Source organism: Aptenodytes patagonicus, chromosome 22, assembly GCF_965638725.1.
Source record: "Aptenodytes patagonicus chromosome 22, bAptPat1.pri.cur, whole genome shotgun sequence".
NCBI classification, from domain to species: Eukaryota; Metazoa; Chordata; class Aves; order Sphenisciformes; family Spheniscidae; genus Aptenodytes; species Aptenodytes patagonicus.
This window is the reverse complement of record NC_134970.1, coordinates 1,586,188-1,613,660: the sequence shown is the minus strand read 5'-3', so window position 1 is coordinate 1,613,660 and position 27,473 is coordinate 1,586,188. Positions and strand designations below refer to the sequence as shown.

Here is a 27,473-nt window from a genome sequence, read left to right as displayed (position 1 = left end):
CCCCTCTGGAAATAACAGCTTTAGGGATGTTTTTATTTGCAATGGAAGATTGATGTCTCTCCCCCTTTTTCCTCCAACCACTGAGCAGCTTCAGCCAGTCCAACAAAGGTTAGCCCTCTCCAGGGGGTTGCTCCTTTGGCTCAGTGCAGCTATTTTCCAGCGGTACGAAAACTCAATTTGCTAAAAATAGAGACATTAGGCACATGAGAACTCCAGCTGGAAAATGGGAATAAATACACAAGTCAGTGTCTGCAGAGGAGGAAGGCAATGCCGTCGGAGCACGGGCAGCTCGCTCAGGAGCAGCTCTCATAGTAGGCAACTCGCTTGTTGATGGCGTCCCGGATCCTTCCCACCTGCTCCTCCAGGCCCAGCAGCCTGGCCGACTTGGACATCAAAGCCTTGTTGCTTTCCTGAATTTCCATCTCTAAAGCTGAGGAAAGAGGGCAGGAAAGGGTTACACGATGATCAGACAGGAGGAAGGCATCATGGCCATTACCCACCCCAGCAGGTTGGGCTGAGCCTCCATCTCCCTCCTGCATAGCTCTGGTGGGGCGAGGAAAACAAGTATCACCACCTTCTCCTCCTATGTTCCCCCTTCTCCCCCTCAAAAAACCCAACATGACTGCTCCAAACAAAGCCATTACTTTTGAATGCTTAAAAATGGAAACAAGTGTGTGGAGGAAAACAGGGCCACATCGGCATCACAGGCAGGGCGTCCCTTCCACGGCCACCCACGCACCCTTGCAAATTCTAAATTTACTGGCACAGCACCAGCAGATGCAGCCTAAATCTGCACCGTCTCACTGCCGTAAGTATGTTCTCTTCCTCATAATTTCTTTCCCTCACCCCACTGGGAGTCAAAAGCCCTTCCCCAGTGCATAAGATTATTACTTATTTCTTCACTATGAGGGTACTGAGGCACTGGAACAGGTTGCCCAGAGAAGTTGTGGATGCCAATCCCTGGAAGCGTTCGAGGCCAGGTTGGATGGGGCTTTGAGCAACCTGGTCTAGTGGAAGGTGTCCCTGCCCATGGCAGGGGGGTTGGAACTAGATGATCTTCAAGGTCCCTTCCAACCCAAACCATTCTATGATTACACTGAGTTCACAAAGAGTCTTACTTTCCATCCTGAGCATCATGGCCAAAGTTTCCTCAAACAGAGCCCGTGCCTCCAGGTCTATGCTTTGCACCCTGCTGCCCTGCTCTCCCAGAGCCGGGCTCTGCTCCATCCTTCTCTTCAGCTCAGCGTACATTTGTTTCACTTGTTCAAAAGCCTGTGGAAAAGCAAATAAGCAGTGCAAGTAGGAGCAAGCAAATAGACTGGGGGAAAGGGGATTTTCCAACGTTGAATCCATTTTAAATATTAAATGGATATTGCACTAGAGCTTTGCCACGATGTTATCATGCAAATGCATAACAGTTCACGATGCACTCTGAAAGATGCTGACTGACAGCTGTATGGGCTACTCTGCCTCAGGTGGGAGATACAACAGAGATAAGTCAAGGAAGAATTCAGTAGTGGGATACTACATCAGATTAATAAGAAGTGACACGATAACGCACAAGCCATGGCCTGAACAGGAAAGCCTCCTCGCCTCATCGAAAAACATGCCTGGCCACAGCTGGCTTTGCTGCCTAATGACAGCGGGGAAGCGGAGCACAGCTGTGACTGCCCTGGCCAGCAACATGCCGGAGCCCGGTACCTGCTGTGCGCTCCTGGCCTGCTCGCCCGCCTCCCCGGCTGTCTGCTGTGCGTCGGTGGCCCGCAGGCGGTTCTGGTCTGCTCCACGCTGCAGCTGCGAGAGTCTTTCCATCAGCCCGTCCAGCTGGCCCACAAGGGACTTCACGTTCTTCTCAGCTGGACCAAGAACAGCCTCAATCTAAAAGCAGAGTGCTCCACATTAAGAAGGAAACCATATCCAAACCCCACTCCTAGTGTTTTTTTTCCTCTGCGCAGGGACCAGCTACGCTGCTTGACAGACTCATCACATAAGCAGGGTTTCGGCAGGGAGCCGGGACTGCTCCCTGCGCAGCTGAGCACAGCAGCCCCAGGGCTTGTCTCAGGGGGCTCGGGCAGGGACCATGACTGGAGTTTGGAGAAGCACACAAGTGAGGCACCACAGAAAGAAGATTTTACAGCAAAAGCTTCACCAGATCCCATTTCCCAGCTGTGCTGGTGCAGGACTCTACCAAGTGGGGAAGTTTCAAAGGAGCAGTGAGCAGGGCACAGTATCATTATTTGGGAAGTCACCGCACATCACTTACTTCATCAACACGCTCCTGAATGAACCGAAGGGAAGAGCCAGAGCCCCTGATAGCACCCCGGGCCTCCAGGAGCACTGTGTTTGCTTGTCGCAGATTCCCAACCACCTCTTCCACGTTGCCCTCCACGGCATTTGCCCGGTTCCTGGGGAAATGTGGGAAACAGCCAGGAATGAGTGTAGATAATTGCACGGGCTGGAAGTCGAGGTTGCAGAGGCTAAATAAGGAAGCTTGAGAAACACGACAGGCTTGTTACTGAGAAAGTTGCAGTCTCCCTCCCCTAAAAGCCACAAACCCACACATCTGGACACACTGCACTCCAGCAGGTTTCCTTTCGAGAGAAGCGTTACTTCCATTTCATACCCCCAAGCAGAGGAGACAAACCGAGAATGGGAGAGAAAAGCCTTCCTTTAAACTAGTTAGGAACATTTGTTTTGTAAGTAGTGCAAGAAAAAGTATTGAAGGGAAAGCAATAACCACTGAACCAGTTTCAATGAATACTTTTCTGCTTGCAGTGGGACTATTCAGGTTGGGTGATAGAGCTCCCCATAGAAAGCCAGAATCCCTTGTCTCATCACTTCCAGCAGGTTAAGCAGGTGTTAGACACTATCAAGGAGTTTATGTACTTATCCTGCTAACCTTCTCACTGGGATATTGCTGCAAGTCAACATGTGACAAGGTAGATGCTCCAAATTTGCAAGGACGCTCTGTAATTACTTTTTAAGGGACCACAGGATAATCCTCCCAACTTTCACCCAGAAAACAAATAGCCCATTTAATCTCCTCATGCTCTCTTGTGCAGTTAGGATGTAGGTCACCAATATCAAGTAATACCAGGGCAATCTTGTCATCTCCCATCACAGGGACTCAAGAGATAGAGAAAAGCCTCCATTACTTTTGGTAAAGACCTTCTTGTTCTAGTATCTATAACAAGATCTATTCTTGGCAACCAGATTTCTTATTCGTATCGGGCACCAGGGAGGTGTCTGCAGAGATTTGCAGACTCATTCTTTTAGGCACTGTACAGACAGAGAAGATCCCAGGCTAGAGCTTCGTATTGTGCAAGTCAGCACAGCTCCCGCAGAGCGAGATTTCAATCCAACTGAGAACCACCACACTCACTCTGGCTGAGTGACCCTCAGCTACCGAAAGCCCTTGAACCCCAACCAACCTGGCTTGTTCTGCCTCCTGCTGAAGCTGCTTGGCCCTAGCGATGTCCTCAGCCGTCTGGGCAAGTATGCTCTCTGGGCACTGCAGCTTAGTCGCCAAATTTTGGATCTCAGTCATTTTTCTCAGCACTGCAGCAGCATCCGTGGGGAGACGTAGGGAGAGAACAGACTCACTGATTTCCTGGATAGTGGCAGGGTCCATGTCCTTGTCTACAGAGCAAACAGACAGACGGCGTCAGAAACGGGAGAGGGGAAAGGCGGGAGTGCAAATGCAAGGGAGGATGAGGGCAGGCATCCAGCCACGCGTGTCTCACGCACACAGTCTCTTCATTTCAGCTGCCAGGATCCACCCTGAATTTAATCCCCTTGAAGTTAATGTACTTCTCATTCACATCAGCAAAACTTCCAGGAAAGTACTGAAACGATACCTTTAATTTGGTGACGATAACACTATGGCTAAGCCCAGAGCAGTTAGGTGGACCTCACTGAGCAGATGAGGTTGTGTTTCAAGACAAGCCTTTTTTTATTTCACAAATAAAAGTTAATAAAACTGAGGAATCGGAGGCAGGCAAAGCCCAAGGGACATTAGCCCAGTGATTAGCTCAGAAATATCTTCACTCATCATTAACACCAGGCAGCACCAAATGACCTGATTTTCTTATTCAGCTAATGCTCATGAGGCTCATTGTATTATTACAATGTGTCTGCGAACAATAAGTCATCCCATTGGTTTATAGGACAATGAGGAATTCTCATCTGATTAATAGTCTGCTCCAGAGAAGATTTGTCTGTTTATCTCCGGTCAGTGAGCGTTGCCGGTAAACTTTTCTGCATTGGGTCAATGCCGACTGCAAATCCTCAGAGAGCACCGGCCGCAGGGATGGGTTTGTCCTTGAGCCCTAGAGATGGCACAAGGCTCTGCGGCAGAGAGCAGGACCCAAAGCAAGCCGTTGTCCGTGCTACAGACAAAAGACCGTCTCCCCCACAGCTTTCCACTTATGTTAATTCAGTTCATTTTTTTAGAGCAGTTCACGGGGGGATGTTGCGAGACCCCTCCACAAAGCCCTGTGCACAGAAGTCAAGGCTGTGGCAATACCTCCTGCCCCATGGACCTCACAGATGGACCCCAACCATCCCCAGAAGGAAGCAGGCAGGGTCTGCCCTGGTGACATCCCAGGGAAGTCAACACAGATGAAACAGCCAGGATTAATTTGGGTCAATCTGAACAGCACAGCCAAGCCTGAGCAAGTCAGCTGGCCAAACTGCAACTCCTGACAAAATCACGGACTTTTGCACTGCTGAAATGTCTTCTCCGTTTTTCAGAAAACACTATCCGTGTGTTTCAGAAAACACTATCCACTTGCCATCTCAAGGGTGTGCGTTACCTTTGCTACGTAAATACCCATGTGCAGATAAACTGGATATCCGAGAGTTTAACTGGGGTGAGCTATTCAGCTGACTCCCTTGTATTGCACTCTCATACATAATATCACTGTAAAAATTAGTTTTTTCTGTGCACTAGTCAACCTGCACAGACATACTTTACAGCTTGCAGAGCGCTACCTGACAAGAAATTTCGGACTTGCTGGATGAACTGCTGGATGCGCCGGAGATCTCCTTCTATCTGGGTCCTTGTTACGCTCATCTGGTCCGCAAGCCGCCGAGTATTGCTTTGAATCTGATTTGCAGACGTCTCTGTCGTTTTAATCTGCAAACAACAATATCCTGATGTAGCCATTTCTTCTTGACCTGGAATCCCAGCAGCCCTACCTCAACTCTGAGTGAACTGGGCAAGGCACTTTGAAATTATGCTGTTCCCCATTCTTAATATGCCACTGCTTTAAAGGATTGTAAATGTTAAAGATTGAGGGTTGGATTTGCAAGGGAAGCTCTCAAACAGGGGCAGTACCGTTCAGCTTTTCAAAACACCTTTGAAATGGATTTTGAACAAGTTTGGAAACTCACTTTATCTTTGCAAGCACCCGAGAGGCCGTAGAAAGAAGCTGCAACAGCACTAACACACACACTCTAGATTGCATCAAATGTTAGAGCAGATACACCTGTGGATTCAGAGAGGTTTCCACATCCCCATCCCTTCTGACATGCTAATCCCAAACCAGGAGGAGGACAGGCTTCCCTGTGACATTTCCAGAGCCAGTCACATGCCTTCGGCTCTGTGGCTCCTGTGCTGGGGGGAGGCAGGATCCATGCACGCAGCAGGAAGTCTCCCACTCAAAAATTCCTGAATTTCTGCAGCTGTCCAAAAGATCAAGCCTCAAATAGAGTTTGAGATTGGGTATTTTATCACAGCTCGCTCTTTCCACAGCTGTCCCCCCAGGCTCTGCTGCTATGACACCGAAGGACCGAGCATGGGGCTCGGCCATGGGACAGGCAGTGCTGCCCCGCACTCACCAGTTGCGCCGTCTCCCTAAGCCGGGCGCTCAGGCTGCGAAACTCCCTGGCAGCTTCCCCAGCCGTGGCGAGGGCCCCGCTCGACAGCGGGAAGATGCCGCGGCAGGGGCGGCCAGCCCCACAGGCAGTGCTGTTGTCTCGCAGGCAGAGCAGCCCCTCGCAGCGGGCAGGCGTGCACGTCTCCACTCGGAAGCCACCGCAGATCTGGAGAGGGAGAGAGCAGTGGGGCAGCGAGGGCACTCACCTCACTGGCGAGACCTCAGTGCCCTCAGGGAGGCAAAGCAGCACATCACAGGGGCCAAAGTTTTGACAGACCCTCGCCAAGGGAGCTGGGGAACTGGCTGTGCTGGTGCTGCAGGGCTCCGCATGGGAACAGCGACGGAGCCAGCCCTCCCGACGGGGCTGACGGCGATGCATGCGGCACAGCCCAAATGACCAGAGACCGTGACTGTGTCGGGGAAGGGCAGCCAGAGCTACACACATGTACGGCAGCGCTGAATGCCCACACCTGAGACAGCAACACAAGGTCCGCATCTCCTCACCACCCCAAGCTAGAGCATAACAAGAGCAAAGCAGGAGCTAAACCTCAGCAGCTCATGAAGAGTAACAGAGCAGGTCTGCATGGAGCAAACATCTCATTTACTCTCAGGACAACAACTCTTTCCCTCATGGCAGGGGAACCCTGTCCAACCTGTGCAATTTGTTTTGGGAGAGAGAATGGGATGAGAAGACCCTGCCCTCTCGCCTGGACATCAGTGGTTTAAACTGCATGGCACCTTCTAGAGTTACTACCCACCAAAGAGCGCAGTGCAGCAGGGGCACACGCAAACCCAGAGCCAGTGCAAGCACCAGCACAGGCTGGTCGCTTGAGAATGTGTTGGTGCCCTGAAAAGCAGAGAGGCGAGGTTGGTGGTCTCCACAGCAACCGTGCATTAGGAGACACCGAAATGAATCTCCATGGCAATAACAAAGCAGCGAAGGAGAAATAAAAGAAACCTCATCCCAGAAATTAAGTGGGTCTTTGAGATACAAGAACTGACACATAAAGTCCTTGGAGGAAAAAGTGCGTGCTTGGGAGGGAGGGGTGGGCAATGCTTCGGTATCTGTGATCCCCAGGCAAGGGGTGCTCAGACAATTCTCCACTGATGTCCCAAAACAGCAGGTTGCTTGGATGCCATTTATGAGTCTCTCTGGACAAAGACTTTGCCTTGTGCCATGCTGGACTGTTTGAGGAAAGATGCATGACTGCAGGATGAGACTTCTGCCTCCTGAGCACTACAGGGCCCTCGTGAAAACTCAATGTGCGCAGTGGGGAAGTCATAAAACCACTTTGTATCTTCACCTTGTTTATGACAGGGGTCAGGTTGGGAGATGAGGCTATCTCGCCCTTCAGGGTCAGCAGCTTGGAGGTGGACTCCGCAAGTCCCCCCTCCAGCCCCACGGCACTCCTGCGGCTCTCCCGGGACTCGGCCAGCAGCCCGGAGGCACTGGCGACGAGGCTGCTGGCATTGGTGGATGTCTGGTAAGCAGATCTGATTGTTTTGAAGGCTCCTGCAGGAATAAAACCGATAAATGACACAAATGCCTCCGTGAGTCATAAATGCAGCATAGCTACCTAAACGAAGGCATTAACTATACCCTGCGAGTGGATGTGTGCACAGAGAGGAGGGAGACACAGCCGGAGTGATTAGTCACTATGGCACAATGAAAAAGCTCCTTTTATTTCCAGATGCCTTTCAGCCATTCCTTCAGTGAGCTACAGAGCTTTCCTGAAGGACTGAACTCTGGGTTGGGGCAAAAAGATTGAAACAAAACTAAAGCAAGACGACGTGCACATGCTGATCCTGGGCTTTGCTCCATGCAGCCCAGGAGGGTTTTGGCGGGGCAGGACAGGGCTTTCAGAGCCCTTTTCCCTGGCTTCCAAGCAGACCCCACCATTCCCCTCCAGCACAGCCTGGAAGGAGAGCTGTCAGGACGTGGACCTCTAAGCCCTGCTCGGACAGCGAGGTGCAGAGTGAACCTGCCCAGGCAGCGGCTGCTCACTGCAGCTCGCACGTCCCCGGCCGGCTGAGCCATGCACTGCAGCAGGGAGGGAGAGGCAGCAATGAGACACTTGGAGAGAATTAGCTGTAGCAGGGCTATAATGGCAGCCTACCACCAGCATCACCACGGCTTAATTAGCTCCTCTCCCAAGCGCCTGACAGCCGCCTGGCTCTCTTCCCCACCCCTCCATCCCTTCCATCTGTGCACAACCTTCATTACCTCAGCTTCCTCCCAGGTTCAGCGACACGCTCCCAGCGGGGCTCCCCCCTTCCCACCGCCCACGCTGTGCCCCGGCAGCAGAGTTTGTGCTGGCCAGGGGACGGGAATGTGGTGCCTGTGGAGCAAGCCGCCCAGCCCCAAAATGCTGGAGCAAATAACCCGACAGCATGAAAACCTGGACCAGGGGCTGGGTAGAAAGCATCCCTCTCATTGGGGAGGGAAGATGTATTTGCTGTTCCTAAGCTGACAGCAGGTTAAAAACTCCATCTCATCTACCCGGCTGGTGGGAAACCACCAGGCACAGTCACGTTGACGTAAATTAATGGCTGCAAATTAAGAGATATTACAGCTGCAGCACTGTACCTGACAGGTCTGTGCTGCGGCTGGTTTCAAACTGGGTCTTCTTGCTCTGATACTGGGTATTAGTGATAAGCAAGCTGCTGTTAAGAGCTTCGAGCTCCCTCGACAGAGAGGCAGTCTCATCCAGAAAATGAAGGTCAGGATTTATACCTTGGACCTGCTCTCTGGGAGAGAAAAAGCAGAAAACGTGAATTCAAGTAGAGAGCAAAGCACCCGTAGAGAGCAGGGTGCTCTCGTGCTGGGATGCTGCCAACACCCGGTGAAGAGGCACTTCTGAGCCCAGAGAGCTGATGGCCAAGGACACACCGTGGCCTCACAGGTTTGCAGAAGCAGCAGAGAGCGGGGCTGGGCTACAGCTGGTGGGGCCATGCCCACGCAGGGACTGGGCAAGACGCCGACTGCCTGGAGCCTGTCCACCGGCATCCTGCCTTTGCAACATTTTGCACAGGACGGGCACATGTGGACATGCTGTTCTCTTGCATCCCTGGTCACTGTGTGAATGGAGCAAGGTTTTCAGTTACAGAAACAAAGCAGAACACGTGAAGCAGCTCAAGTATGACAAGTGGAGTGAGCACACAGAAAAAAGCCAGCATCCCCTCCCGGCTAAGGGATGCACCCCATTAGCAGCATCCATCCCTCACCTGATCGCAGCAAGTGCACTGCCCACCTGGGCCAGGCTCTGCTCTGTCACAGAAGAGCGGCCGAGGATGCCCTGCACCTGCTGCACGTTGCCCTCTGCCTGCGAGAGGCGGGGGCCGAAGCGGGAGCCCCCGCTCCCGAGGGGTAGCCACGAGGTGGAGTTGCTGAGGCTGGCCTGGCGCAGGCGCAGGCGCTGGATGTCCCCGTCGTAGGCACGGAAGCAGGGGTGGCACAGCTCGCAGCCGGGGTAGGTGCTGCAGTGGCCCCGCTGGCACTGGTCGCAGTGGGGGCCCGTGACACCCGGCCGGCAGAGGCATTGGCCTGTGGTCTTGTCGCACCCCACGTCCTCCGTGCCCTGGAAGTTGCAGTCACACTCTGGGGGATGGAAAGGTGGAGAGATATAGGGGTGAAGCCCACCAAAGCAGGGGGGGGAATAAATTTTTATATATATATATAAAAATCAGACCCTGCTAATGGGATGCCAACACAATCTGAAGTCCAACCCCACCCATCAGCCCCTGCAGCATCTGGGAAGGAGGTGGCACGGGCAGAGGAACGGGAAGAGCGCCCAAGCCCAGTCGTTCACCCACACCCTGACCCTGCAAGGCCAGACTGGCACGGCCAAGGGTCTTGCCCAAGGCTGCTGGGAGGGGACTGGTGGATACCTGGAGATGGGGAAGAGCAACAGGGATTAACTAGGAAGCTGTTCCAGAGAGGAAATTTCTCTTGCAAAATAACACGGGAAATGCTGATGTCAGGTCATGGGCCAGGTGCTCTTTCCCAGATAACCCGTGATTTCACAGTACTAAGCAACACCAAGCCAAAACGAAATGGATGCTCCCTACCTACCTGTGCACCCTACCCGGGTATCTCCAAAGTGCCTGTCTGGGCAAACCTGCTCCTGCATGGCAGAGCACGTCCGTCCCGTGAAGCCTTCTCTGCACGGACACTGTCCTGTGAGCTGAGGAAAGAGAAACACATCAGGGAGACCCAGCTCTGGACGCTTTCCTCCCTCGACTGCTCTTGAGCACTAAAGCCAGCACACGGACAATCTTCTCTACTCAGCCTGTGTTCCAGGACATGCCCGCACTGCTCACGCCAGGCTGCAGGCTCAGCCGCAGCAATGCAAACGGTCTCCAAACAGCTCAAGCGTTGCAAAGCAGAGTTTTAAGCTTTGTTTCAAAGACAAAGGAATCACCCACAAGCAGCTGGTTTGCCATCCTCAGGTCTCCTCCCTGCACTGAGCTCTTTTGGGACCTATCTTTGGCTCTTAGAATTTGTCATGGGTTTGGTTTTTTTTTTTTTTTACATTTAACTTCAATTTTCCCAATTGTCTCTTAAGCCCAAAGTGACACACATGCTTTTCATTGACAAATGAGGATAATTAACTTGCCTCGCCTGCGTGAAGATCTCTTATTAGGGCTTCCTTACTAAATATCAGGCCTCTTAAAATGGCTTAATCTTGCCTCGATAATTACCACCTTCTTTCATTTTCCTGAATAGCCTGTCATAGTGTTTTCTAGGAAACAGGAAAAGTAAATAAGAGCAGGACGCGCTTGGGAACACACGGCCCTTTTGTGGAGGCTCCCACGGATGGGACAGGACAACGAAACCACCCAACAGGTAGTTTTGATGCTTTGAGCAATCCCCGGCATGGTGCTGCCCAGGGGGGACACAGCTCCGTTGGCAGTGGCACTCTCAGCTGTGCAGCTCAACCGCCCCGCTGCCCCCGGGCAGCCCCTCACAGCAGCGTTTACAGAGTTGGGAAAGGAAAACAAGAGAGCAAGCTTGCAGGTGCATGCATGAAAGAATGTAGGGAAATGAAAAAGAAATATTGCTGAAATATGCTGAATCTGCCCTGAGGATGCTCAGGGTGGGCTGGGCGGTACCTGGTTGCAGTGGGGGCTGCGGGAGCCATGTGGATGGCAGCCACAGGGCCGGCAGCCTCGGCCGCTCCCCATCTCCCAGTGCTCGGCCGCACACTGGTCACAGTCATTCCCCACCACGTTGGGCAAGCAGAAGCACCTCCCCGTCTCGTCGTCACAGGGCATGTCCTGCTGTGTTCCCAGCGCGTTGCAGGTGCATCCTGAAATGGGGAGGGTTTTGTCATATTAAAAATGGGTGCAGAGCACCAGCCCAGCTTCCCACAAAGCCAGGTCCACAGAAGGACCTTGCAGCCACCTAAAGACAAGCTCTCCTGTCCCTCCCCGCGTACCCGAGCTCGGCACAAGGGACCCGCACCCCTGCTCTAACACTGCGCTGCCCCCTCAAGCACTGCAGCAGGACTCAGCAGCCAGAGAGGCCTCAGCACCCCTCCAGCCCAGCCGCAGACACAGTGCTGACCCGAGCCACGGCTGCCCTCTGCTGCGCACAGCCCCGCTCGCCTGCACAGCGCCGCCTCCGGCTTCCCAAGCCCTGCACAGCCGGGGAGGCACTCGAGAAGGGGATACAGCCCTACCCAGGCCCCAAACTCCGCTTCCCTGTGCTTTTTGCCAAACTTATACACCTGAGACAGGCCACAGCCTGAGCGAGGAGGTTTACAAGCCTTTGCAAAATGGGCCTTTGGCTTGGAAACCCCAAGTCAAAGCTGGCTGGGAACTGCATCCCTTTCAGAGCCACTGAGGATGCTGAGCGCAGAGGTGGGGTGGGAGCACCTCGGGAAGCAGGAGTTGTCTCAGGGTGTACTCACTGTGGCACCCCATGGGGTTGGCGTTGGCCAGCTGGGCGAACCCCGGCTTGCAGAGGTGGCAGCGGTCCCCCTGTACGTTCTCCTTGCAGATGCAGCGCCCCGTCAGCGGGTCACAGATGGAGCCTGGCACGGTGCCGTCTGGGTCACACTCGCAGGCTGGAAACACGCAAGAAATGGCACTGCTGAGGGGTGCGAGGGGTGGACGGGGGGGTCCGAGGAAGGTGCTACAGGGGGGTAACTGGGCACTCACGCAGACAGGCTTCAGGATGGGCAAGATCTTGCTGGTGGTTGCGAAAATAGTTAGTTTTGCAGCGCTCACAGTTGTTGCCTTCAGTGTTGTGCTGGCAGCCGTCACAGACACCCCCGCTTGCCCCTCCACTGGCACGGTACAGCTCCGGGTCAAAGTGGCATGAGGTCGAGTGACCATTGCAGTTGCACCCTAAAAAAACCCAATAAAATGGCCCAGCTAGTGCTGCAACTGTGCAAACCCCTCCGGCAGCAGCGGCTCCGGCACTAGAGGGTGCCCGAGTCCCCTGCGTGACACAGTGACACCCGCTAACCACCCCAGGATGAAACTGGCACCAGTCGGACAGTGTGGCCGAGCACTGGTGCAGCCCGTGAGCCAGCATGGCCCGGCCGCAACCCTGCGGAGCAAAGCCCTGCGTGCAAACGTGTCGGGGGCGCCTTTTGCGGAGACACCCGTGTTAACATCCAGCCCCACAAAGCGTCCCAGTAAAAGGTCTTGGAGCTCGCTCCCGCTCCCATCACTCACGGCTAGGGAGGATTTAGGAAAGGCCTCAGGAAGAAGAGAGGGAAAGGCACTCGCCGTACTCTGGCACTCGTGGGGATTGTCGTCCTCCGCAGGTGCCCATGGCTGGTCGTTGTAGAGGGCAGCGCAGCGATCGCAGTTGGGACCGGCGGTGTTGTGCTGACACACGCAGTGCCCGTGGACCTGCTGCAGAGACAGCACTTTACCTCTCCTGGATGGTAGCTGCTCAGTTCAGAGCTTCATCCTCCCGATGCCTTTCCGGCACATGCCTGGCTGGCTTCTGCCCCGTGCAGCCCCCATTTCCTGTGCAGAGATGAAGCTCCAGCACCCAGACCAGGCTGCTGCAGCACCAGGGACGGGCTGCTCCTCACTTGCAGAGACAGGACTCCCCCCACCACCTCTACTACCTACCCAAGGACAACCACGCTCAAGACAAAGCGGACAAGCATAAGCTGGGGACAAGAAAATCCCACAACAGCTAACAACCTGCACCGGCAAATCCTCCCGGGCATGAAGGAGCCTGCTGAAACCTTCCATGTGTCCCCCATCCAGCCGAGAGACCCAGTGCTGGCAGGAGCAGTCCCCCCAGAGCATGACCTCCCACAGCCACTGAGCTTCATAACTCCTTATAAAGCCCCTCTCACCTTCTTCCCAACACAAAAAGGGGGTTTACGTGGGGGTAGCACAGGCTGCTGTCTCGCAGCCACCACCCCATTGCTGCAGGCAAAACAGCGCATCGTTTCCCATGATTACGAGCAGCCTCTGGCCAGAGGAAAGATTCCCACACCCCACCACTGGTCATCCCAGCCAAGGTCTCCCACAGAGCACTCCTGGGCATGTGGTGGAGCCTGATACCACACAGCTCATCTTTAGGCTTTTTGCTTCACCCCGATGCTCACCGCAGCATGCAGGTCTCCCGAGGGGGCACAGCGGTTGGCATGTCCATGGCAGAAGCAGGTCCCCAGCACCGACATCTCCGTCACGGCATAGAAGGTGCTGGGTGAGCGATAGCCCTGGCGTGCAATGTGGGGGAGCTCGGTGAAGTTGATCCGCAGGTTGGTGAACTGCCCCAGCTCTGTTTGGGACCGAGGAGAGGTGTGAGGGGGCAGCAGGCACCCAGGCACCGGCTGCAGAAGTGCATTGCGATTTGCGTGGAGGGCTCGGAGCAAGAGACAGAGGCATCGGCACGAAGAGCAGCAGCTGAGTCATAAGCAAAGACCAAACACTGCTCCTTGACACCTCGGAGGCACCAGGGCAGCAGTCTAACATGCAGCTCAAGGCCTTGTTTGCAGGGGACCTGCTCCCCCGCGGGGTTACCCCAGCTCAGCGCTCCATCACAGGTAGGAAGAACCACAAGGTGCATCATCCCCCTATCCCTTTCTCAGATATGAAAGAGACCAGTCACTTACTATCAATGGTCTGGCTGTAGGAAGTAGTGATGGTAGACGCCAGGTCTTGGACACTGAATTTCACCTTAGAAGGAAAAAAGATAAGTTAAAAAGCAGGAAACACAAGGTGCTTTCTTCTCATGCTCTGGGCAGCGTGTGCTCCGGACCTGCCTCTGCAGAACATCACTTAACACAGGGAAAAGACTTCAGAGTTGTAGAGGACTTTGCAGGAAGACCAACATAACATCTCGCTTGCCACAAAGCAGCAAGGGCTTTCCTCCCAGAGGAGCAGGAATTCTCCTGAGGACTCCCCTCAGCAGTGCTGGATGTCCATGGGCTCCATTCCTCGCCAGGTGTAACACATGTAAAAGACTTCCAAGCCACCACGTGTTTCTGCAGCATTGCGCCACCCGCCCCGAACCCAAGGTCACAGCAGGGGGAACAGGCGCATGTGGGAGCCCCTACCACAAAACCCCACAAATCCTACCTTGCCCCCGTGCAAAGGGTGCCCTTGCAGCACCTGGCACCGAGCATCCTGCCAGCTCTCGGGGGAGCCCCGGGGAACGTGGGGGAAGGCGGTGGCACAGTCAGAGGCCAGGTACTGGTACACCTCCCAGGTCTTGCCGAAGTCAGTGGAGCGCTCAATCAGCATTGCAGCGGGCAGTGGCGACTGCACAGCGGGAAAAGAGGCACATCTGTAACGAGGCACACCCCAGCCGACTCCCATCCTGGGGATGCCTCTCCTCCTCCTCCTCCTCCCTTCAGGCTCAGGTCTCCGCAGGCTGCTGGAGCAATCCCCTCCCCTGCAAGTTACCAGTAACTTCTGGGTCTCCCCTTCCCCTCGGCCAGCCCTGCTGCAGCCACAAAATACACATCTGCACCAAGGAGATTTTTTCAGCAGACATTCGTGGGATGGGAACCCACCACCCTGCTCTGCTCCTCCCAAATGCCCTGGGGAATGGCCATGAAAAAGAGGGAAAAAGGAGGGATGGGGCCCCCGGTGTCCTTCCTATCAGGATCCCGAAGGGAGCTGTGCACTGAGATCCCCACATCTTGCGGAGAGCCAGCGGGGCCCATCCACTGTCATCTGCGATCTCCTCACAAGCAGAGATGCTGCACACGAACCCTGAAGTGAAGCAGGATGCTGCTGAGCTGGAATGTCTGGTCCAGGTCCAGCTGCAAAGAGACGCGCTTGATGCCTGCGGGCACAGAGAGGCAGTTTCAGAGGTGCAGACTGCGGACTTCGGGAAAATAAACCACTTAGCTGCCTGAGCCAAGTCATTTCTTTCCTCTTTCCTTCCAATCTATTGAGTTCAAGACCTCCTCCTCTTCCCCTCATGCTGTTTATTGCCAGTGGCCCGGAGCTGCGGTGTTGCGAGGGGACCCCAACGTGCCCAGCCGGTACTCACCACTCTGGGACTGCCACCAGCGCGAGTGCCCGGCGGAGGACAGGACGTTCTCCACGCGGTGGCTGTTGTAGGTGTGCGGCAGCCGCGAGTCGCACCTGCAGCATCTCATGCTCCACTGGAAGAGAAAGGGCACGTGGAAGCAACCGTCCCGGCTCGGCCGGAGGGAAAGACCCCGCTGCAGACCCCAAAGGTGAGGGGCCCAAGTGCAGCGTGGACTCGCTGAGGAACAAACGGCATCAGTAAAGGTGGTTTATTAGAGATCTGAAGAACCACGATCAATAAGACTAATGATATGCAGGACTCAAGTGGTCCCCTTCACACCCCATTAAAAAACACAACTTGGGTTTACAGACTAAAAACTAAAACCAAAATGCTTTTGACTAAAACACATTTTTGGCAAACCATCAAAAATGCCTTTTTTTAAGCAAACCCCCTGTTTTCCACAATGACAACACTTGATAGAAAGCTCTTTGCAGCTTTTTCAGGACCAGTTTGCCTTTTCCACACAGCCGAGGGGCTGTTTGGAGGAACAGAAAGGCCTTTCTCTCGCATACAAAAGCCCCGGGTGATGCTTGGCCCCCCTGCGCTCTCCCCTGGGAGCAGAGCGGGAGCAAACAGCTCGGCGGGTGAGAAGTCAGCGGGTGGGAAGTCGAGTGGCTCAAAGTTCAGCCCTTCACTTGAGCAAGTGATTCAAGGAGCAAACAGAGATGTAGCACGGGAACGCAGGGACAGGAGAAAACAGGGTCCCCGAGGAGCAAACAAATGTCCAAATTTTGACTAACCAAGCAACGCTCTGTGCAGCCACTAACATGGGGCCTCTGGATCCGTGCGGCACATGAGTAGGCTCAGAAACGTGTAGAAAGCAGCAGGAAGGAGATTGAGCAAGAGACAGGGAACAGGGAAGGTCCAGACACGCGCCAAGAGAAGAGGCAGGCACAGGGTGGGCAAGCAGGCTGGGCGAGGGCCACCACAAAACGGGGGCAGAGACACTCAGGTGAGGCCAAGGTGGGGAAGGGCAGGTCCCAGAGGGATGTTAAAATAGCAGGTGATGACAGAGCCCACAGCAGCATCCCACGGGGGACACGGGGAGGCCCCATCCGAAGCACTCGATACCAGCCATGCTCAGAGCAGAGCAAACACAAGGGGCTGCAGATAACGCTGTCCCAAAAGCAAAAGTGATGTGAAATATTTCAACTAGAAATTGAAGTTGTCAGTGGCCCGAGCAGTAAAGTATCCTCCCAAATGGAGCAGTGGGACATGCGCTTCACACCGACACATCCCAAAGCCTGAGAAATCGAGGAAGATCAAGGACAGTGTTTGCCAGTGATGGCAGGCGCTGGCCTTGACGGTGCGGGGCAGGGCGGCTCAGAAAGGTTGTCCTGGGAGGAAAGCGGGTTCGGGGGAGAGGAGGAGAGTGCGTCTGGCACAAGGTCTAACATCTGACACTGGGAAGGTAACGAGATACCCCACCGCGAGGGCTGGCAGTCCCTGGGGCGGCACAAGGTGACAGCAGAGGCATGGGCATCTTTGGGACCCCAGTGATGAGATCAGCTTTCCATGGAGGAGCAGAGACATCGGATGACAAGTGACAAGAAGCACTTTATATCCACCTCTGTGCTAAAATCTCCCCATCTGATACGTAAACAAATGAGCCGATTCCAACCCAAACACGACCCTACACACGAGCTGGGGTCGGGCGAGATCCATGCCTCAGAAAGGCAGCAGGAGGTGGTGGCCAGGGAGGCACGGTGGCACCAAGATTTCTGGTTTCCCCTTTAAAAGGTTAATCCACAGTTTACACATATTTCCTTACTCCTGAAACAGGTGCACCCAAGTCAGCCAAGTCTCTTATTTCTACAAAAAAGGACTCAGCTTCATAAGAACTACCTTTTTTTTTTTTTTTTTAATTTAAAGAAAAATTCATGGGAAACTCTGTCCAGAGTTACCTTTTTGCTTGCTCTCACACAGAACCGCACAAGGCATAGGCTGCCTTCGAACAAAGCACTAACTGGTACCACACCAGAGGCAAAGCCGCCCGGCGGTTCTCCCAGCCCGTGGCCGTGCTGACGCCCCGGGAGCAGATGGCACACGGCGAGGTGGCCGGGCAGCAGCAGACAGATGTGAGCTCAGATCGTGGGTTGGTTTAGTTCCTAACAAAGCCCAGACCTGACTCTGCTCTGCCCCCGGACCTGGGAACCATTCAGCAGCTGGGCGGATATTGAGAAGAGATCCTCACTTAAAACTGATCTGTTTCCATAATATTTTCCACAGTCTTTATGTTCTCTGTCTATAAATATCCCAGAACAGGAGTTGGCTAACTACAATATTTGTAACAATATTGCAGAGTAAGCAAACAGAGAATGCAAAATATATAATCATGCAATTTCCCTGGCTCTACCAACTCCTCCTGGCTCTGCCAGTAAGAATGAGAAATAATATAATCGGGTCCAGGCAGAAGAACTCATTTCAGATAATGACTACTAGCAGCAATTTGTCAGGAAGCTACGGGAATTATCCACAGAAATAACCTAGTGAACAATTCCCAATAATGATTAAACTTCACAACAGTTCTGACTGTGATTAGCAAAGGGAGAAGGAAGGCTTTCTGCAAGGGGAAAGGTTAATCTCGGCTAAATTATTCATTCAGAGTGATTCACGCATACTTATTAGACCATTCACACAGCCAGAGACACAAGTGCCTTCTAGTAGCTACAATTCAATGTTGGCAATGAAGCTGCAACCACACTTGAAATGCGTCGCTATGTAAAAATGAAGCTTAAACTGTCTGTGAGACCGACCCTCCCCATGCAGCCCGGGGGCTGTGCTCGGTGCAAAAATCTTTGCCTTTTCCCCCCCTCCCCCCAGCTTTTTAATTAAGGCTAAAATTAACACTGGAAGCAAAATTCATTTCACATCCTTGGATCAAATTGTGAAATCCCTCTATTGCACAACAGGAGGATTTGCTATTACTGACTGTGACTATGTGTCTCAAAGTTCCTCGGGGCAGAGGGAATTACTAAAAATGACAGTCCAGCACCGGGCTGGGGGGAGATTCACCACGCGCACACCTCTCCCCAGCTCTCCCCTTCTTTTTTTACCAGCATAGCGACAGACTCAGTAGCTCCCTCAGAGCTGGGCTTGCCAGGAATAGACCAGGGCTGCGGGAGTACGTGACAATTGGAAATTAAGAGGTCACAGTCTAAGCTGGGTCACTGACCTCCGGGGCAGCCCCAGCCCTGGCTCTCCAACACATCCCCCTCCCCTGCCAGGCACCAAAGGCCCCAGCCCGTGTGCTGCTGCAGCAAAAGAGAATCGGTAGGTGTTTGAGTAGGTATGGGATGTGGGGCTGAAAAGGCCTATAAGGAAGGCAAAAGTAGTTGTAGGTCTGCATGGAAACCACTAACCGCCCCTCTGTGCCTCCAAGCTACTCTTAAGAGTCACTCAAAATACAGGTTATGGAGGTTCAGAGATTAAAGGAAATTCCTTCCAGCTTTTTGAAAGGCAATTTGGAAGGCAGTCTTTTTAGAGGAAAAGCTAGCGCGTTGAGAATAAACAGAGTCATGTTTTAGAAATAAATGGTGGAGGGGGGAAAAAAAATCCACGCAGAAGAACAACCAGGTATTGTAAAAATGCCCGTATATTACATCACACACCTGGGACACTTCTGCACGGTGCGTGCAGGGACACGGGTGCAGACCCTGCCCTCGCCCGTGCACTCTCCACAGCTCTGCTGCGGGTTTTTGCTGCTCTTCTCCTCCTGCTCTGACCTTGTGAACCAGTTGCTGGTCAGCCTCCCATGCTTCCCCACTCATGCATGGGCAGAAAACCGCAAACAATTTTAAGCTGATGGACTCAGACCAAAGTATTTTAAGTAACTCTATCTGCCATTTCAATGAGTAGAGAGCCCTTGAAATAAAACCTCCTGGCATAGGTGCACAACCCAAAATAAATTGAAGTTATTCATCAGCAAAACTGGGAAGCTGCTTCTCTCCAGTCATGAAATGAAGACCTTTCATAGCTGCGGAGACCTTGGTGGTCCTGCGTTTAACCCAGCTCCATGTCAGTGAGAGGCACTGTGTCAGTCAGGCTGCTGGCACGCAGCCTCCCATACGAGAGCCTTGCATGGTTTTGCACAATTAATATTGTATAGGGACGATAATTACTGTTCCAAGTTTATTTGGGGACAATCTGGAAGGCAGTGGGAATTCATATGTATACAGAGAGATTGAGGGTTATTAAGAAATAGGGTGGGCAGCAAGAAGAAATTACCCTAGGAACAAAGGCACCTGTTAAAGCCAAGTTATGCAATTCTGTATTCCAACCCATTTTCATTCCCTGTTAACACTAGCCGTAGGACATTGCTACGCCAGGCTCGCAGAGCTGGGCTCGTCTTGCCTGTGAAGTACTCTATACATTTTCCATGGGAAAACATGTTAGAAGTTACCCATGGTTATGCCGGTGTGGCTAAACTTCTCAGTGAGCAATCGGTATTTGCTAAACGGGACTGTGCTGCGATTTTGAAAGATAGATAGATCTCTTAGCCATAACATCTAATGTCACATCCTTGCTTGGCCAGTCAGAAGTGACACTGGGAAGCGAGCTCTGAGGTTATGCTCAAAACACAAATAGAGGGCTCTGACCCTCAGCTTGGTTTTACCAGTGACCCCCAAATTCAGAGGTGACAGCAGAGGTGGGGGAGAAGACACAAGCTGGACAAACATCCTAGGTCTGGTGTTTAAGGAAACGAAGTTCATTTCTCTTGCTTAAAAGCAAGCACGTGGGTGCCTGTTTTCCTCACCCCGTCTGTTCTCACATCATCTCCCCTCACTGAAACTTCATTTAAAATCTGCCAGGATGACAGTCTGCAAAACCCACACTGCACCAGCTTATCTCCACACCCCGCACGCATCACCGCGGTCCTACTGCCTCTGCAACTTGCCTGCGAGAGAATGACCTGATGCCTCCCAGCATACGTATCAATTTGCAGTCGTGTGGCAAAAGAAGATACAGAGAAGGGAGATGGAGGAGAAAAAAAAAAAAAAGGGAAATAGGCTTTTTCTTCTGCACATTCACTACAGGTAGGGACATATCCCTGCAGCAAAGAGCAGGGTGTGTCTGAATGCCAGAATAAGACGAGATAAACACAGAGCAGCCCCATATCACCTTCAACAGGTCTGGAATACAAACTATTCAGTGCAAACCCTCGACATTATGAAGCAATACCCAAAACTAGAAGCCCTGCTTTGAGCAGGGGGTTGGATGTCCTGCGGTCCCATCCGACCACAATTATTTCACGATTTCATGGATGCATTTTTCTGTGTAAAAGACTTGAGTTTGACTGATGACGTGGGTCTAGAAAGCAAATGAGCTGGGAGGCACAGTGGCTTTCCAGCGTGCTCTCCCCTGTCCCAACACGCCCAGGGCCCGCTGAAGCACCCGGCAGGCAGCATGTTTTGGATCAGTACTGAGCTCCCTGACCAACTCATGCTGGTGGGCAAGTAGATGTAACCATCAGACGGTAGCAATAAGGCAGACAGAAGCACTAGTCTTGCACATATTCTCTTTCACAGATACTGGCCTGTATTTTTGGAAGCAGCCAAAGACAACTGAGTGCTGAGACACCACAGGGAGAGATGCTACAGACCAACCCCTGCCAGGCAGCTGCGACCCTCCGTCAGCAGGAGGAATCCTCTGCCACACCAGGAGCTCTCCTGCCCAACAGGCTCACACTGCCCTGCCACTAACTCATTTAGGGATTAGGGTTCTCTGGTACCTCTCCCCTCGATCCCTATCTGGATGACCCCACGTCACCACTGACACAAGGGGTGATAAAGGTGACTTGCCACCCTTCGTTGCTCATATCCACCAAGTGCCCATGAAAAGCAGGTGAGAGCAGGCAGAAAATCTTGGTGGTCCTTGAACTTATGCGAACAACATTTTAATATCGAAAGTCTCCCAGGGTCAGGGTGTGAGGATCCACGTAGTCACCACACACACAAACTGCTCCACTGTAGGATGCAGGAAACAGAGCAGCAACACAAGCGCGAGGACACCCAACTTCATTCCTCTCTTGCCTATTCTTTGGCAAAAGATTTCACAGCGGTGTGCAGGGTGCTTTGGGTACTCTTCAAAATTAATAAAACATCCAGAAAAGTCTGTAGCTGTTTTCTAGTTGTGAATATGTCTTTATGCTGCAAGCATCACACAAGCCTGGAGGAAAGAAGTGCTCTCGCTCCAGAGCAGTGTTAACCTTGCTGGGTGAGAACACGCCACGGCGCAGGTACCGCTGCTTCCAGCGGCGAGGCAAAGAGCCAAAGGCGTGCACAGCCCTCGTGCTGTCACTCAGGAGAGCTGGCCAGGCGAGGGGACCGGGAACCTGCTAATCCGTGTGAAAGCCACGCCGTGCCTTCCCTTGGGTAGAGCTAGGCAGTGTGAGCTACTCCATATTCCTATCAAAGTGCTATACTTTGCATTTAAATAGAGAGATGAGTTAACTGGGCCTTGAATCACACCTCGGTCAATGAGAGTCTTTCCACACATATCAGCACCTTTATGACTCCAAATCCAGGCTCGCTTGTTTTTCTATTTTCAGTTTCCCCTCTTGCTTTTACTTTCCCTGATGACTCAAACAGCCATTTCCCAAGCGCTAAGTGATTTCCAAGCCAGACCATTGGTCTGCCTGGTTTCCACCCCCCATCACTTTTCTAATCATCACTGCAGTCCCCTGCGCTATAAATGCCAATGCTGACCGTCCCGCTTGGATTTCACTAGACGGCCTACAGCCAAGGAGTGGAGCAATCGGTAGTGCAAAGTATAAAGGTTAGAGGGATTTGGAGCCGGAGCAGACAATGGAGCAGAGGCTGAAATCGATGCCCACAGCAAGTGACCCACCAGAATTGCAAAAGAGCACCCTGGGGCCAGCACGGGCTGGCAGCGGGGCCAGACAGCGTGTGCCTGCCAGCTGGCACGAGAGCACCGGCAGGCAGCGAGAGCAACCCCTCATCCCATGCCCTCTGCTGAGATTGCAAAACGGACTCCAAATTTGTACCTATTTGGCAACAAAACAAGAGCAAGACATGTAACAAAAAAAGTCATAAGAGTCAATAAATTAAATGTGCTTACTTTTTATGGGATGGGAATAGGAAGATTGAGTTCAGGGGATTAATTTTTGCTTAAATTAGGGAAGTAGAAAAAGGGAGGAAAAAATATTTATCGCATAGGGATTTCTCCTGCAAAGATAGGAGCTGGTGTACTCATAACTCCCATTAGCCATTACCGCTGCAGAACAGAAATAAGAGTCTTTGAGGAATTTGCTAGCAGTAACAACACATCTCTCATTTCAGTAAAGGAAAAGATCACATATATGCAGGCAGTAAGGAAGCAAAGACCCCATTCCCAACGCTAGAATTGGAGAATCCAACTTAATATATCAGTGTTAATTGTTTCATATCCCTTTTAACCCTGGTAGTTGTAAGGCAAGGTATAAGGAATACAAAAACTGAATAGTTTAGGGGCTTAAAGACTAGAAGAGACTGCTGCAATCTTGCTGTCTGCCTTCCTCTGCAGTACCGCCACAAGACCTCACTCACTAATTCTGCACCGAATGGATCATTTCTGCTCGAGGTATATCACAGCCATCAGAGAGACACCCAGTCTCCACTTCAAAGATTACAAGTGGTGCAGATGATCACAACTGAAGGCCCTTCAGAGTGATCTCTCAAGGCCAGGCAAAGGGAATAACGAGTCCACTCCAGCTGGTATTAGGACGACCAGCTTAATCAAGGTTTTGAAGACCCTCGCTTCCCATAGTACAAGCCTCCTCTTCAAGTAAAAAACATTGACTTTTGGCAGTGACAAGTGAAGATTTCAGAAGTACATTTATGTGCAATTTTCCTCAAATATAAACAGAAATCGGGAAGACAAAAAAAAAAATTAAGCCAGAGCAGAAATAATTGCTTGCTTTTTTTCCTGTCCATGGGCCACAGCACCCTTGAGAAGCAGCGGGGGTTTGCTGGGGAGGCGAGCAAACAGCCCTGCTCCCTGGGAGCAACAAAGCAGCTCTGAAAAAAGTGAGTGAGAGCTTGAATGGAGGAAATGCCTGACCACAACTGTCAGCCTGGAAAATGACCTGACAAAGGACAGACGCTGCAGCCAGCCCAGCATCCAGGAGGACGTGATGCATATACCCGCCCGGGCCAGGGAGCTGCCCCAGTTTCACACCAACCAACAGCTCCCAGCCATCCCTGAGCCCGCAGAGGAGCAAAAATCTCTCCAGCCCAGCGAGAACACCGGCTCTGCAACATACGCACTTACTGCCACATCTTGGCCTTCCAACTTGAAAGGGAATTAAAACCAGAAGAATACTGACTCATTCAAGCTGGATTTCACTGTAGAAAACACTGCCTCACCAGAGGTCTGCCATTTCCTTCCCTCTAAAGCATCTCTTCCAAGACCCTTTTTGCCCGTTCCTGCATTGAACCCACTCCCTTTTGAGCTCCTCCCACGGCAGTTATGGGGTTAACATTGCCAGACCAACAGAGAAAGGCTTCAGGAAGCGCTCACATCAGGGACTTCACCTCTGTAGCGTTTTCAGCTCTGTGCTCAGGCAGGCTTATCCTTAAACCCTTACTCTGATTTGGTGGCAGCTTTGGAGCCTGGGAACCCACAGCTGGCTGAAACGTTATCCTCCCCAGCACGATCTCCTGCCCCCGCACAACCAGCATAATTGAAAACAGTTGTTTGGTTCAGAAGCTTTTCCAAGTCTTTGTGAAAGACCTGAAACGTTCCCATTTTTGACAAGTGAAATACGAGTTTAGTTGGTAACTAAAAAGCCTGGAGATAGGAAGGCTTGGGATATTTTGGATGCAAAAGCTTCCACTTTGCCCCCACTGCTTCACACCCGAGCTTTGCTGCCCTTTCCCTGCTACCATGTTCACGCTCATCTCCTCTTCCCTACCATGGGGATGGAGGAGCTACCAGGGCTCAAGAGGACACCACAGATGGTGCAATGACCCAACACAGTTGGAAAGGGGATAAATACCTGAAATAGGTTAAACACATCCCTGCAAAAGGGTAGGAAGGATAGGGACAGGTAAAGGCATTAGCATCCCTACGTGAGGTTTAGGAGGGCAGAGGGAAGAGGTGGACGTACCTCTCCGTGGGGCGTGCAGTACGTCTCGGGCTTGGTGAGGCCACAGGTGGAGGAGGCTCTCAGGTGATGGGCTCGTCCCAGCAGGAGGTCTCCGGCGGCGGGGTAGCAGGCTGCCTGGGAGCAGGCTCGCTGTGCACCCAGCAGCCGCGGGGCAGCTGGAAGAGCAGGAAAACAGGGCTTGGGGTTGAGTGAGGGTGGCACACAGTCATCAACCAGCATGTCTGCTGTTTTCTACAACAGACCAACTGCAAGGTCATGCTTGGGACAAACCTACAAAATGCATATGCCAAAAAGGACAAAGGTATTTTGCCCCTGAATTACCTTTATTTTTAATAAGAAAAAGGCACTTTTAAAGTGCTTTGTACTAACGGTTATTTCCAAAACTCTTCTTTGCCATGACCCGTATTTGGGCTGCAGGGATGCTCGGTTCCCTGCCCATCATACTGAACAGCCCTGTTTGGTGTTCCCTGTTTACCGATATAGCCAGCCGTACAGCCGGTTGCTCAGGACAGAGAGCAGCCTTTTGCCAAACACCAGCACTATCATCAAATACCAGTCTCCCAGCTGCTGCCACAATACTGCTACTAATACAAAGCTTACATTAGCAGCGTTTCTATTTAGTCAGCCTCCCCCATATCCTTTTAGAAACACTGTATATGGTGAGTCTTACCCAGGAGGACAAATAATGTCCATGGCCAAATCTGGCAGCGAGACTCCATACCAGCAAGGACACGCCTAGGGAAGAATTAGCAGCATGAGCAAAAATGAGCAGAAAATGGCAGTCTAAAGCTCAGTCCAGGTCCTTCACGTTCCTTCTCAGTTTACAGGGAGATAATTTTAATTGATCTACAACAGAATAACATGGGTGCAAAATCAAGAATAATGAAGAGGAAAATCAGATGCTCAGACTGTATTTGGTTTTAAGAAAGAATCCCAGCTTTTCATCTAACTCATGAAGCATGCACAAGACTCTCCTGAAGCGTGTAAGAGATTGCCCTCTTCCCCAAGCACTATCTTTGGATCTTTATGTTATTGCTGAGGTGAACCACAGGTACCAGCACAGCACCTCACTCTCAGCAGAGGTGTAATTTCTGACTGCCTGGTTCCCCAGGGACACTGAGAAGCCGCAGCCCCCAGCACTGTGATCCACAACGGGCAGGGAGACGGCGCTGATGCCAGGTCACAATGCACAGCTAGAAACGATGCCCTAACGAGTGTGCACACACACACGCACAGACACACACCCCATACACCCCCCCACAGCCACCTCTTCCCAGGCACGCTGCACTTTCTGTTCTCCAGCCCTACCCTTTGCCCTGCATTTCCAGAATTGATTCCAGATCAAAGCTTGCCAGCGCACACGATGGCCCAAAGTCTTGTTCTATGAAAAGAAGAAACCTGTAAAAATCTCTGCAGAATAAGTGTCTCCTGCAGGGTCTCTGCAGGGAAGCCCTGCAGGAGAGCCCAGGGGAGGCAGAGCCGCCAGCACACCCCCAGCAGCCAGAAACCTCACCTGCCCTCTTCCCTGCGTGAGCACCGTCCCCGGTCCCTGCAGTATCCCGCGCGTTCCTGGCTCACGGCGAGGGCTCTCTCTCCCCACGCCACCCGGCAGCCAATCTGCGACCGCAAGAGCCCTCTGAGCGCTGGCTCTCTCCTCTCCCAGCTTTTAACACGCAGCTGCCTCACCTGGGAGAGAAGGTGCCTGTGGGTGCAGTAATGATAAAGGGAGTGATTCAGGGATCTTCAGACATACACACCCAGTTACTGTATAACTCATGACAGCTCCCAGACAGGGTGCACGGCCGCGGACATAAATGACTTCGGACGAGGATGACGGCAGCGTGAACCAGCTGCTCTGCAGGTAACCAGCAAGCGAAAGCCCATCTATAGGTAACCCCACCTGGGCCTCACATGGCCACCGCTGGGACATCGCCAAGTCAGCTTGAAACCAGCTCCCTCCAGAGCCACCACACAGCTCGGCATCGGGCGATATACCCAAATGTTTACCCACCCTCTCAGACAGGTTTTGCATATCGTGCTTAGCATTGTGTTGACAAGGCAGCACCGCTACCAGCACCTAAACGTCATCATTTAAAGCCTAATTAGGGATGACCACATGAGTTATAACCACACTGTGTATTCACATATCAGACTTCAGCCTGAAGGCGACCTCGGGCGCAGCACTGGGCTTTGCAGGCAGACTCTGTCGCACAGCCCCTCTCCTGTCTGCAGTACTGAATTCCTCAAGACACAAATTACATGATGATCTTGAGGATTATCTGCAAAATGCAATCCTGTGAACTCACCAGCTGTGAAAGAAGTCAGAGTTGTCAAATTTTTTAAGAAACATAATTCTTGTCTGGTACCTAGAAAAGTGCCAAGATTTCCAAAAGGACTGTGTTTATCGCACCAGGATAGTTTCTAATACCAGCCTGGGAGTGTGTGGAAGAGCCAGACCCCCAGCTGCACGCCCAACTGGTGAGGAGCCCTTCTCCCCTCTCAGAGGGGAGCTCTCTTGCACTTGACACTTTTCAGCAGTCACTGTTGCTTTACATTAGTATTAATGGAAACAGTATCATAAGTGGGTTTTGTTTTTTACTGTGCCAACAAAATAACAAGTTTTTAACAAATCTGTTTAAACTAACAACTGTTCAGCGAACGCAGCTGGGAGTGCAGCTCAGCAGCTGGCACACAGAGCCACCCCCCCCACCCTGCACACAGGCTCCCAGACACCGCTCACGTGCTGCGTTTCAGCTAAACCGCAGTTTTTCATCCTCAGGAAAATTTACATCAAGCCTTTTCCATTTGCTTTACTGAAACGACCCCAAAATCACATCCTCTGCCCTGCTGGTGGGGGGGCTCAGCAGACCACGTCAGACGATTCCAGATCTTTGCTCCTGTTGCTTTGCTGTGTGTGCTACCTACCTCCCCGTCCTCATGCTGAGCGACACAGGCGCGTGCAAGC

At 52.3% G+C, this 27,473-nt stretch overlaps 1 protein-coding gene across 3 annotated transcripts; it reads right to left on the bottom strand.

The window, feature by feature from the left end:
• Positions 1 to 12: 12 nt before the first annotated feature.
• Positions 13 to 26,082, bottom strand: LAMB3 (laminin subunit beta 3). 3 transcript variants are annotated; one of them, XM_076357792.1, is made up of 24 exons: positions 26,022 to 26,082; positions 25,817 to 25,889; positions 25,179 to 25,243; positions 24,509 to 24,663; positions 15,358 to 15,472; positions 15,074 to 15,147; positions 14,436 to 14,618; positions 13,970 to 14,033; positions 13,460 to 13,635; positions 12,623 to 12,746; positions 12,042 to 12,230; positions 11,792 to 11,947; positions 10,992 to 11,188; positions 9,952 to 10,063; positions 9,105 to 9,477; positions 8,467 to 8,627; positions 7,184 to 7,392; positions 5,842 to 6,045; positions 4,993 to 5,137; positions 3,432 to 3,639; positions 2,264 to 2,405; positions 1,702 to 1,878; positions 1,119 to 1,272; positions 13 to 430 (listed from the first exon to the last, which is right to left on the bottom strand). In XM_076357792.1, exons 2-24 carry the CDS (start codon positions 25,828 to 25,830, stop codon positions 294 to 296), a joined length of 3,534 nt encoding a protein of 1,177 aa, XP_076213907.1. In that variant the 5' UTR covers positions 25,831 to 25,889; positions 26,022 to 26,082; the 3' UTR covers positions 13 to 293. The 3 variants fall into 3 exon arrangements, with proteins under 3 accessions (XP_076213907.1, XP_076213905.1, XP_076213904.1); XM_076357790.1 differs by lacking the exon at positions 25,817 to 25,889 and having other exon boundaries at positions 26,022 to 26,079; XM_076357789.1 differs by lacking the exon at positions 26,022 to 26,082 and having other exon boundaries at positions 12,623 to 12,743; positions 25,817 to 25,844.
• Between the last annotated feature and the right edge of the window lie 1,391 nt (positions 26,083 to 27,473).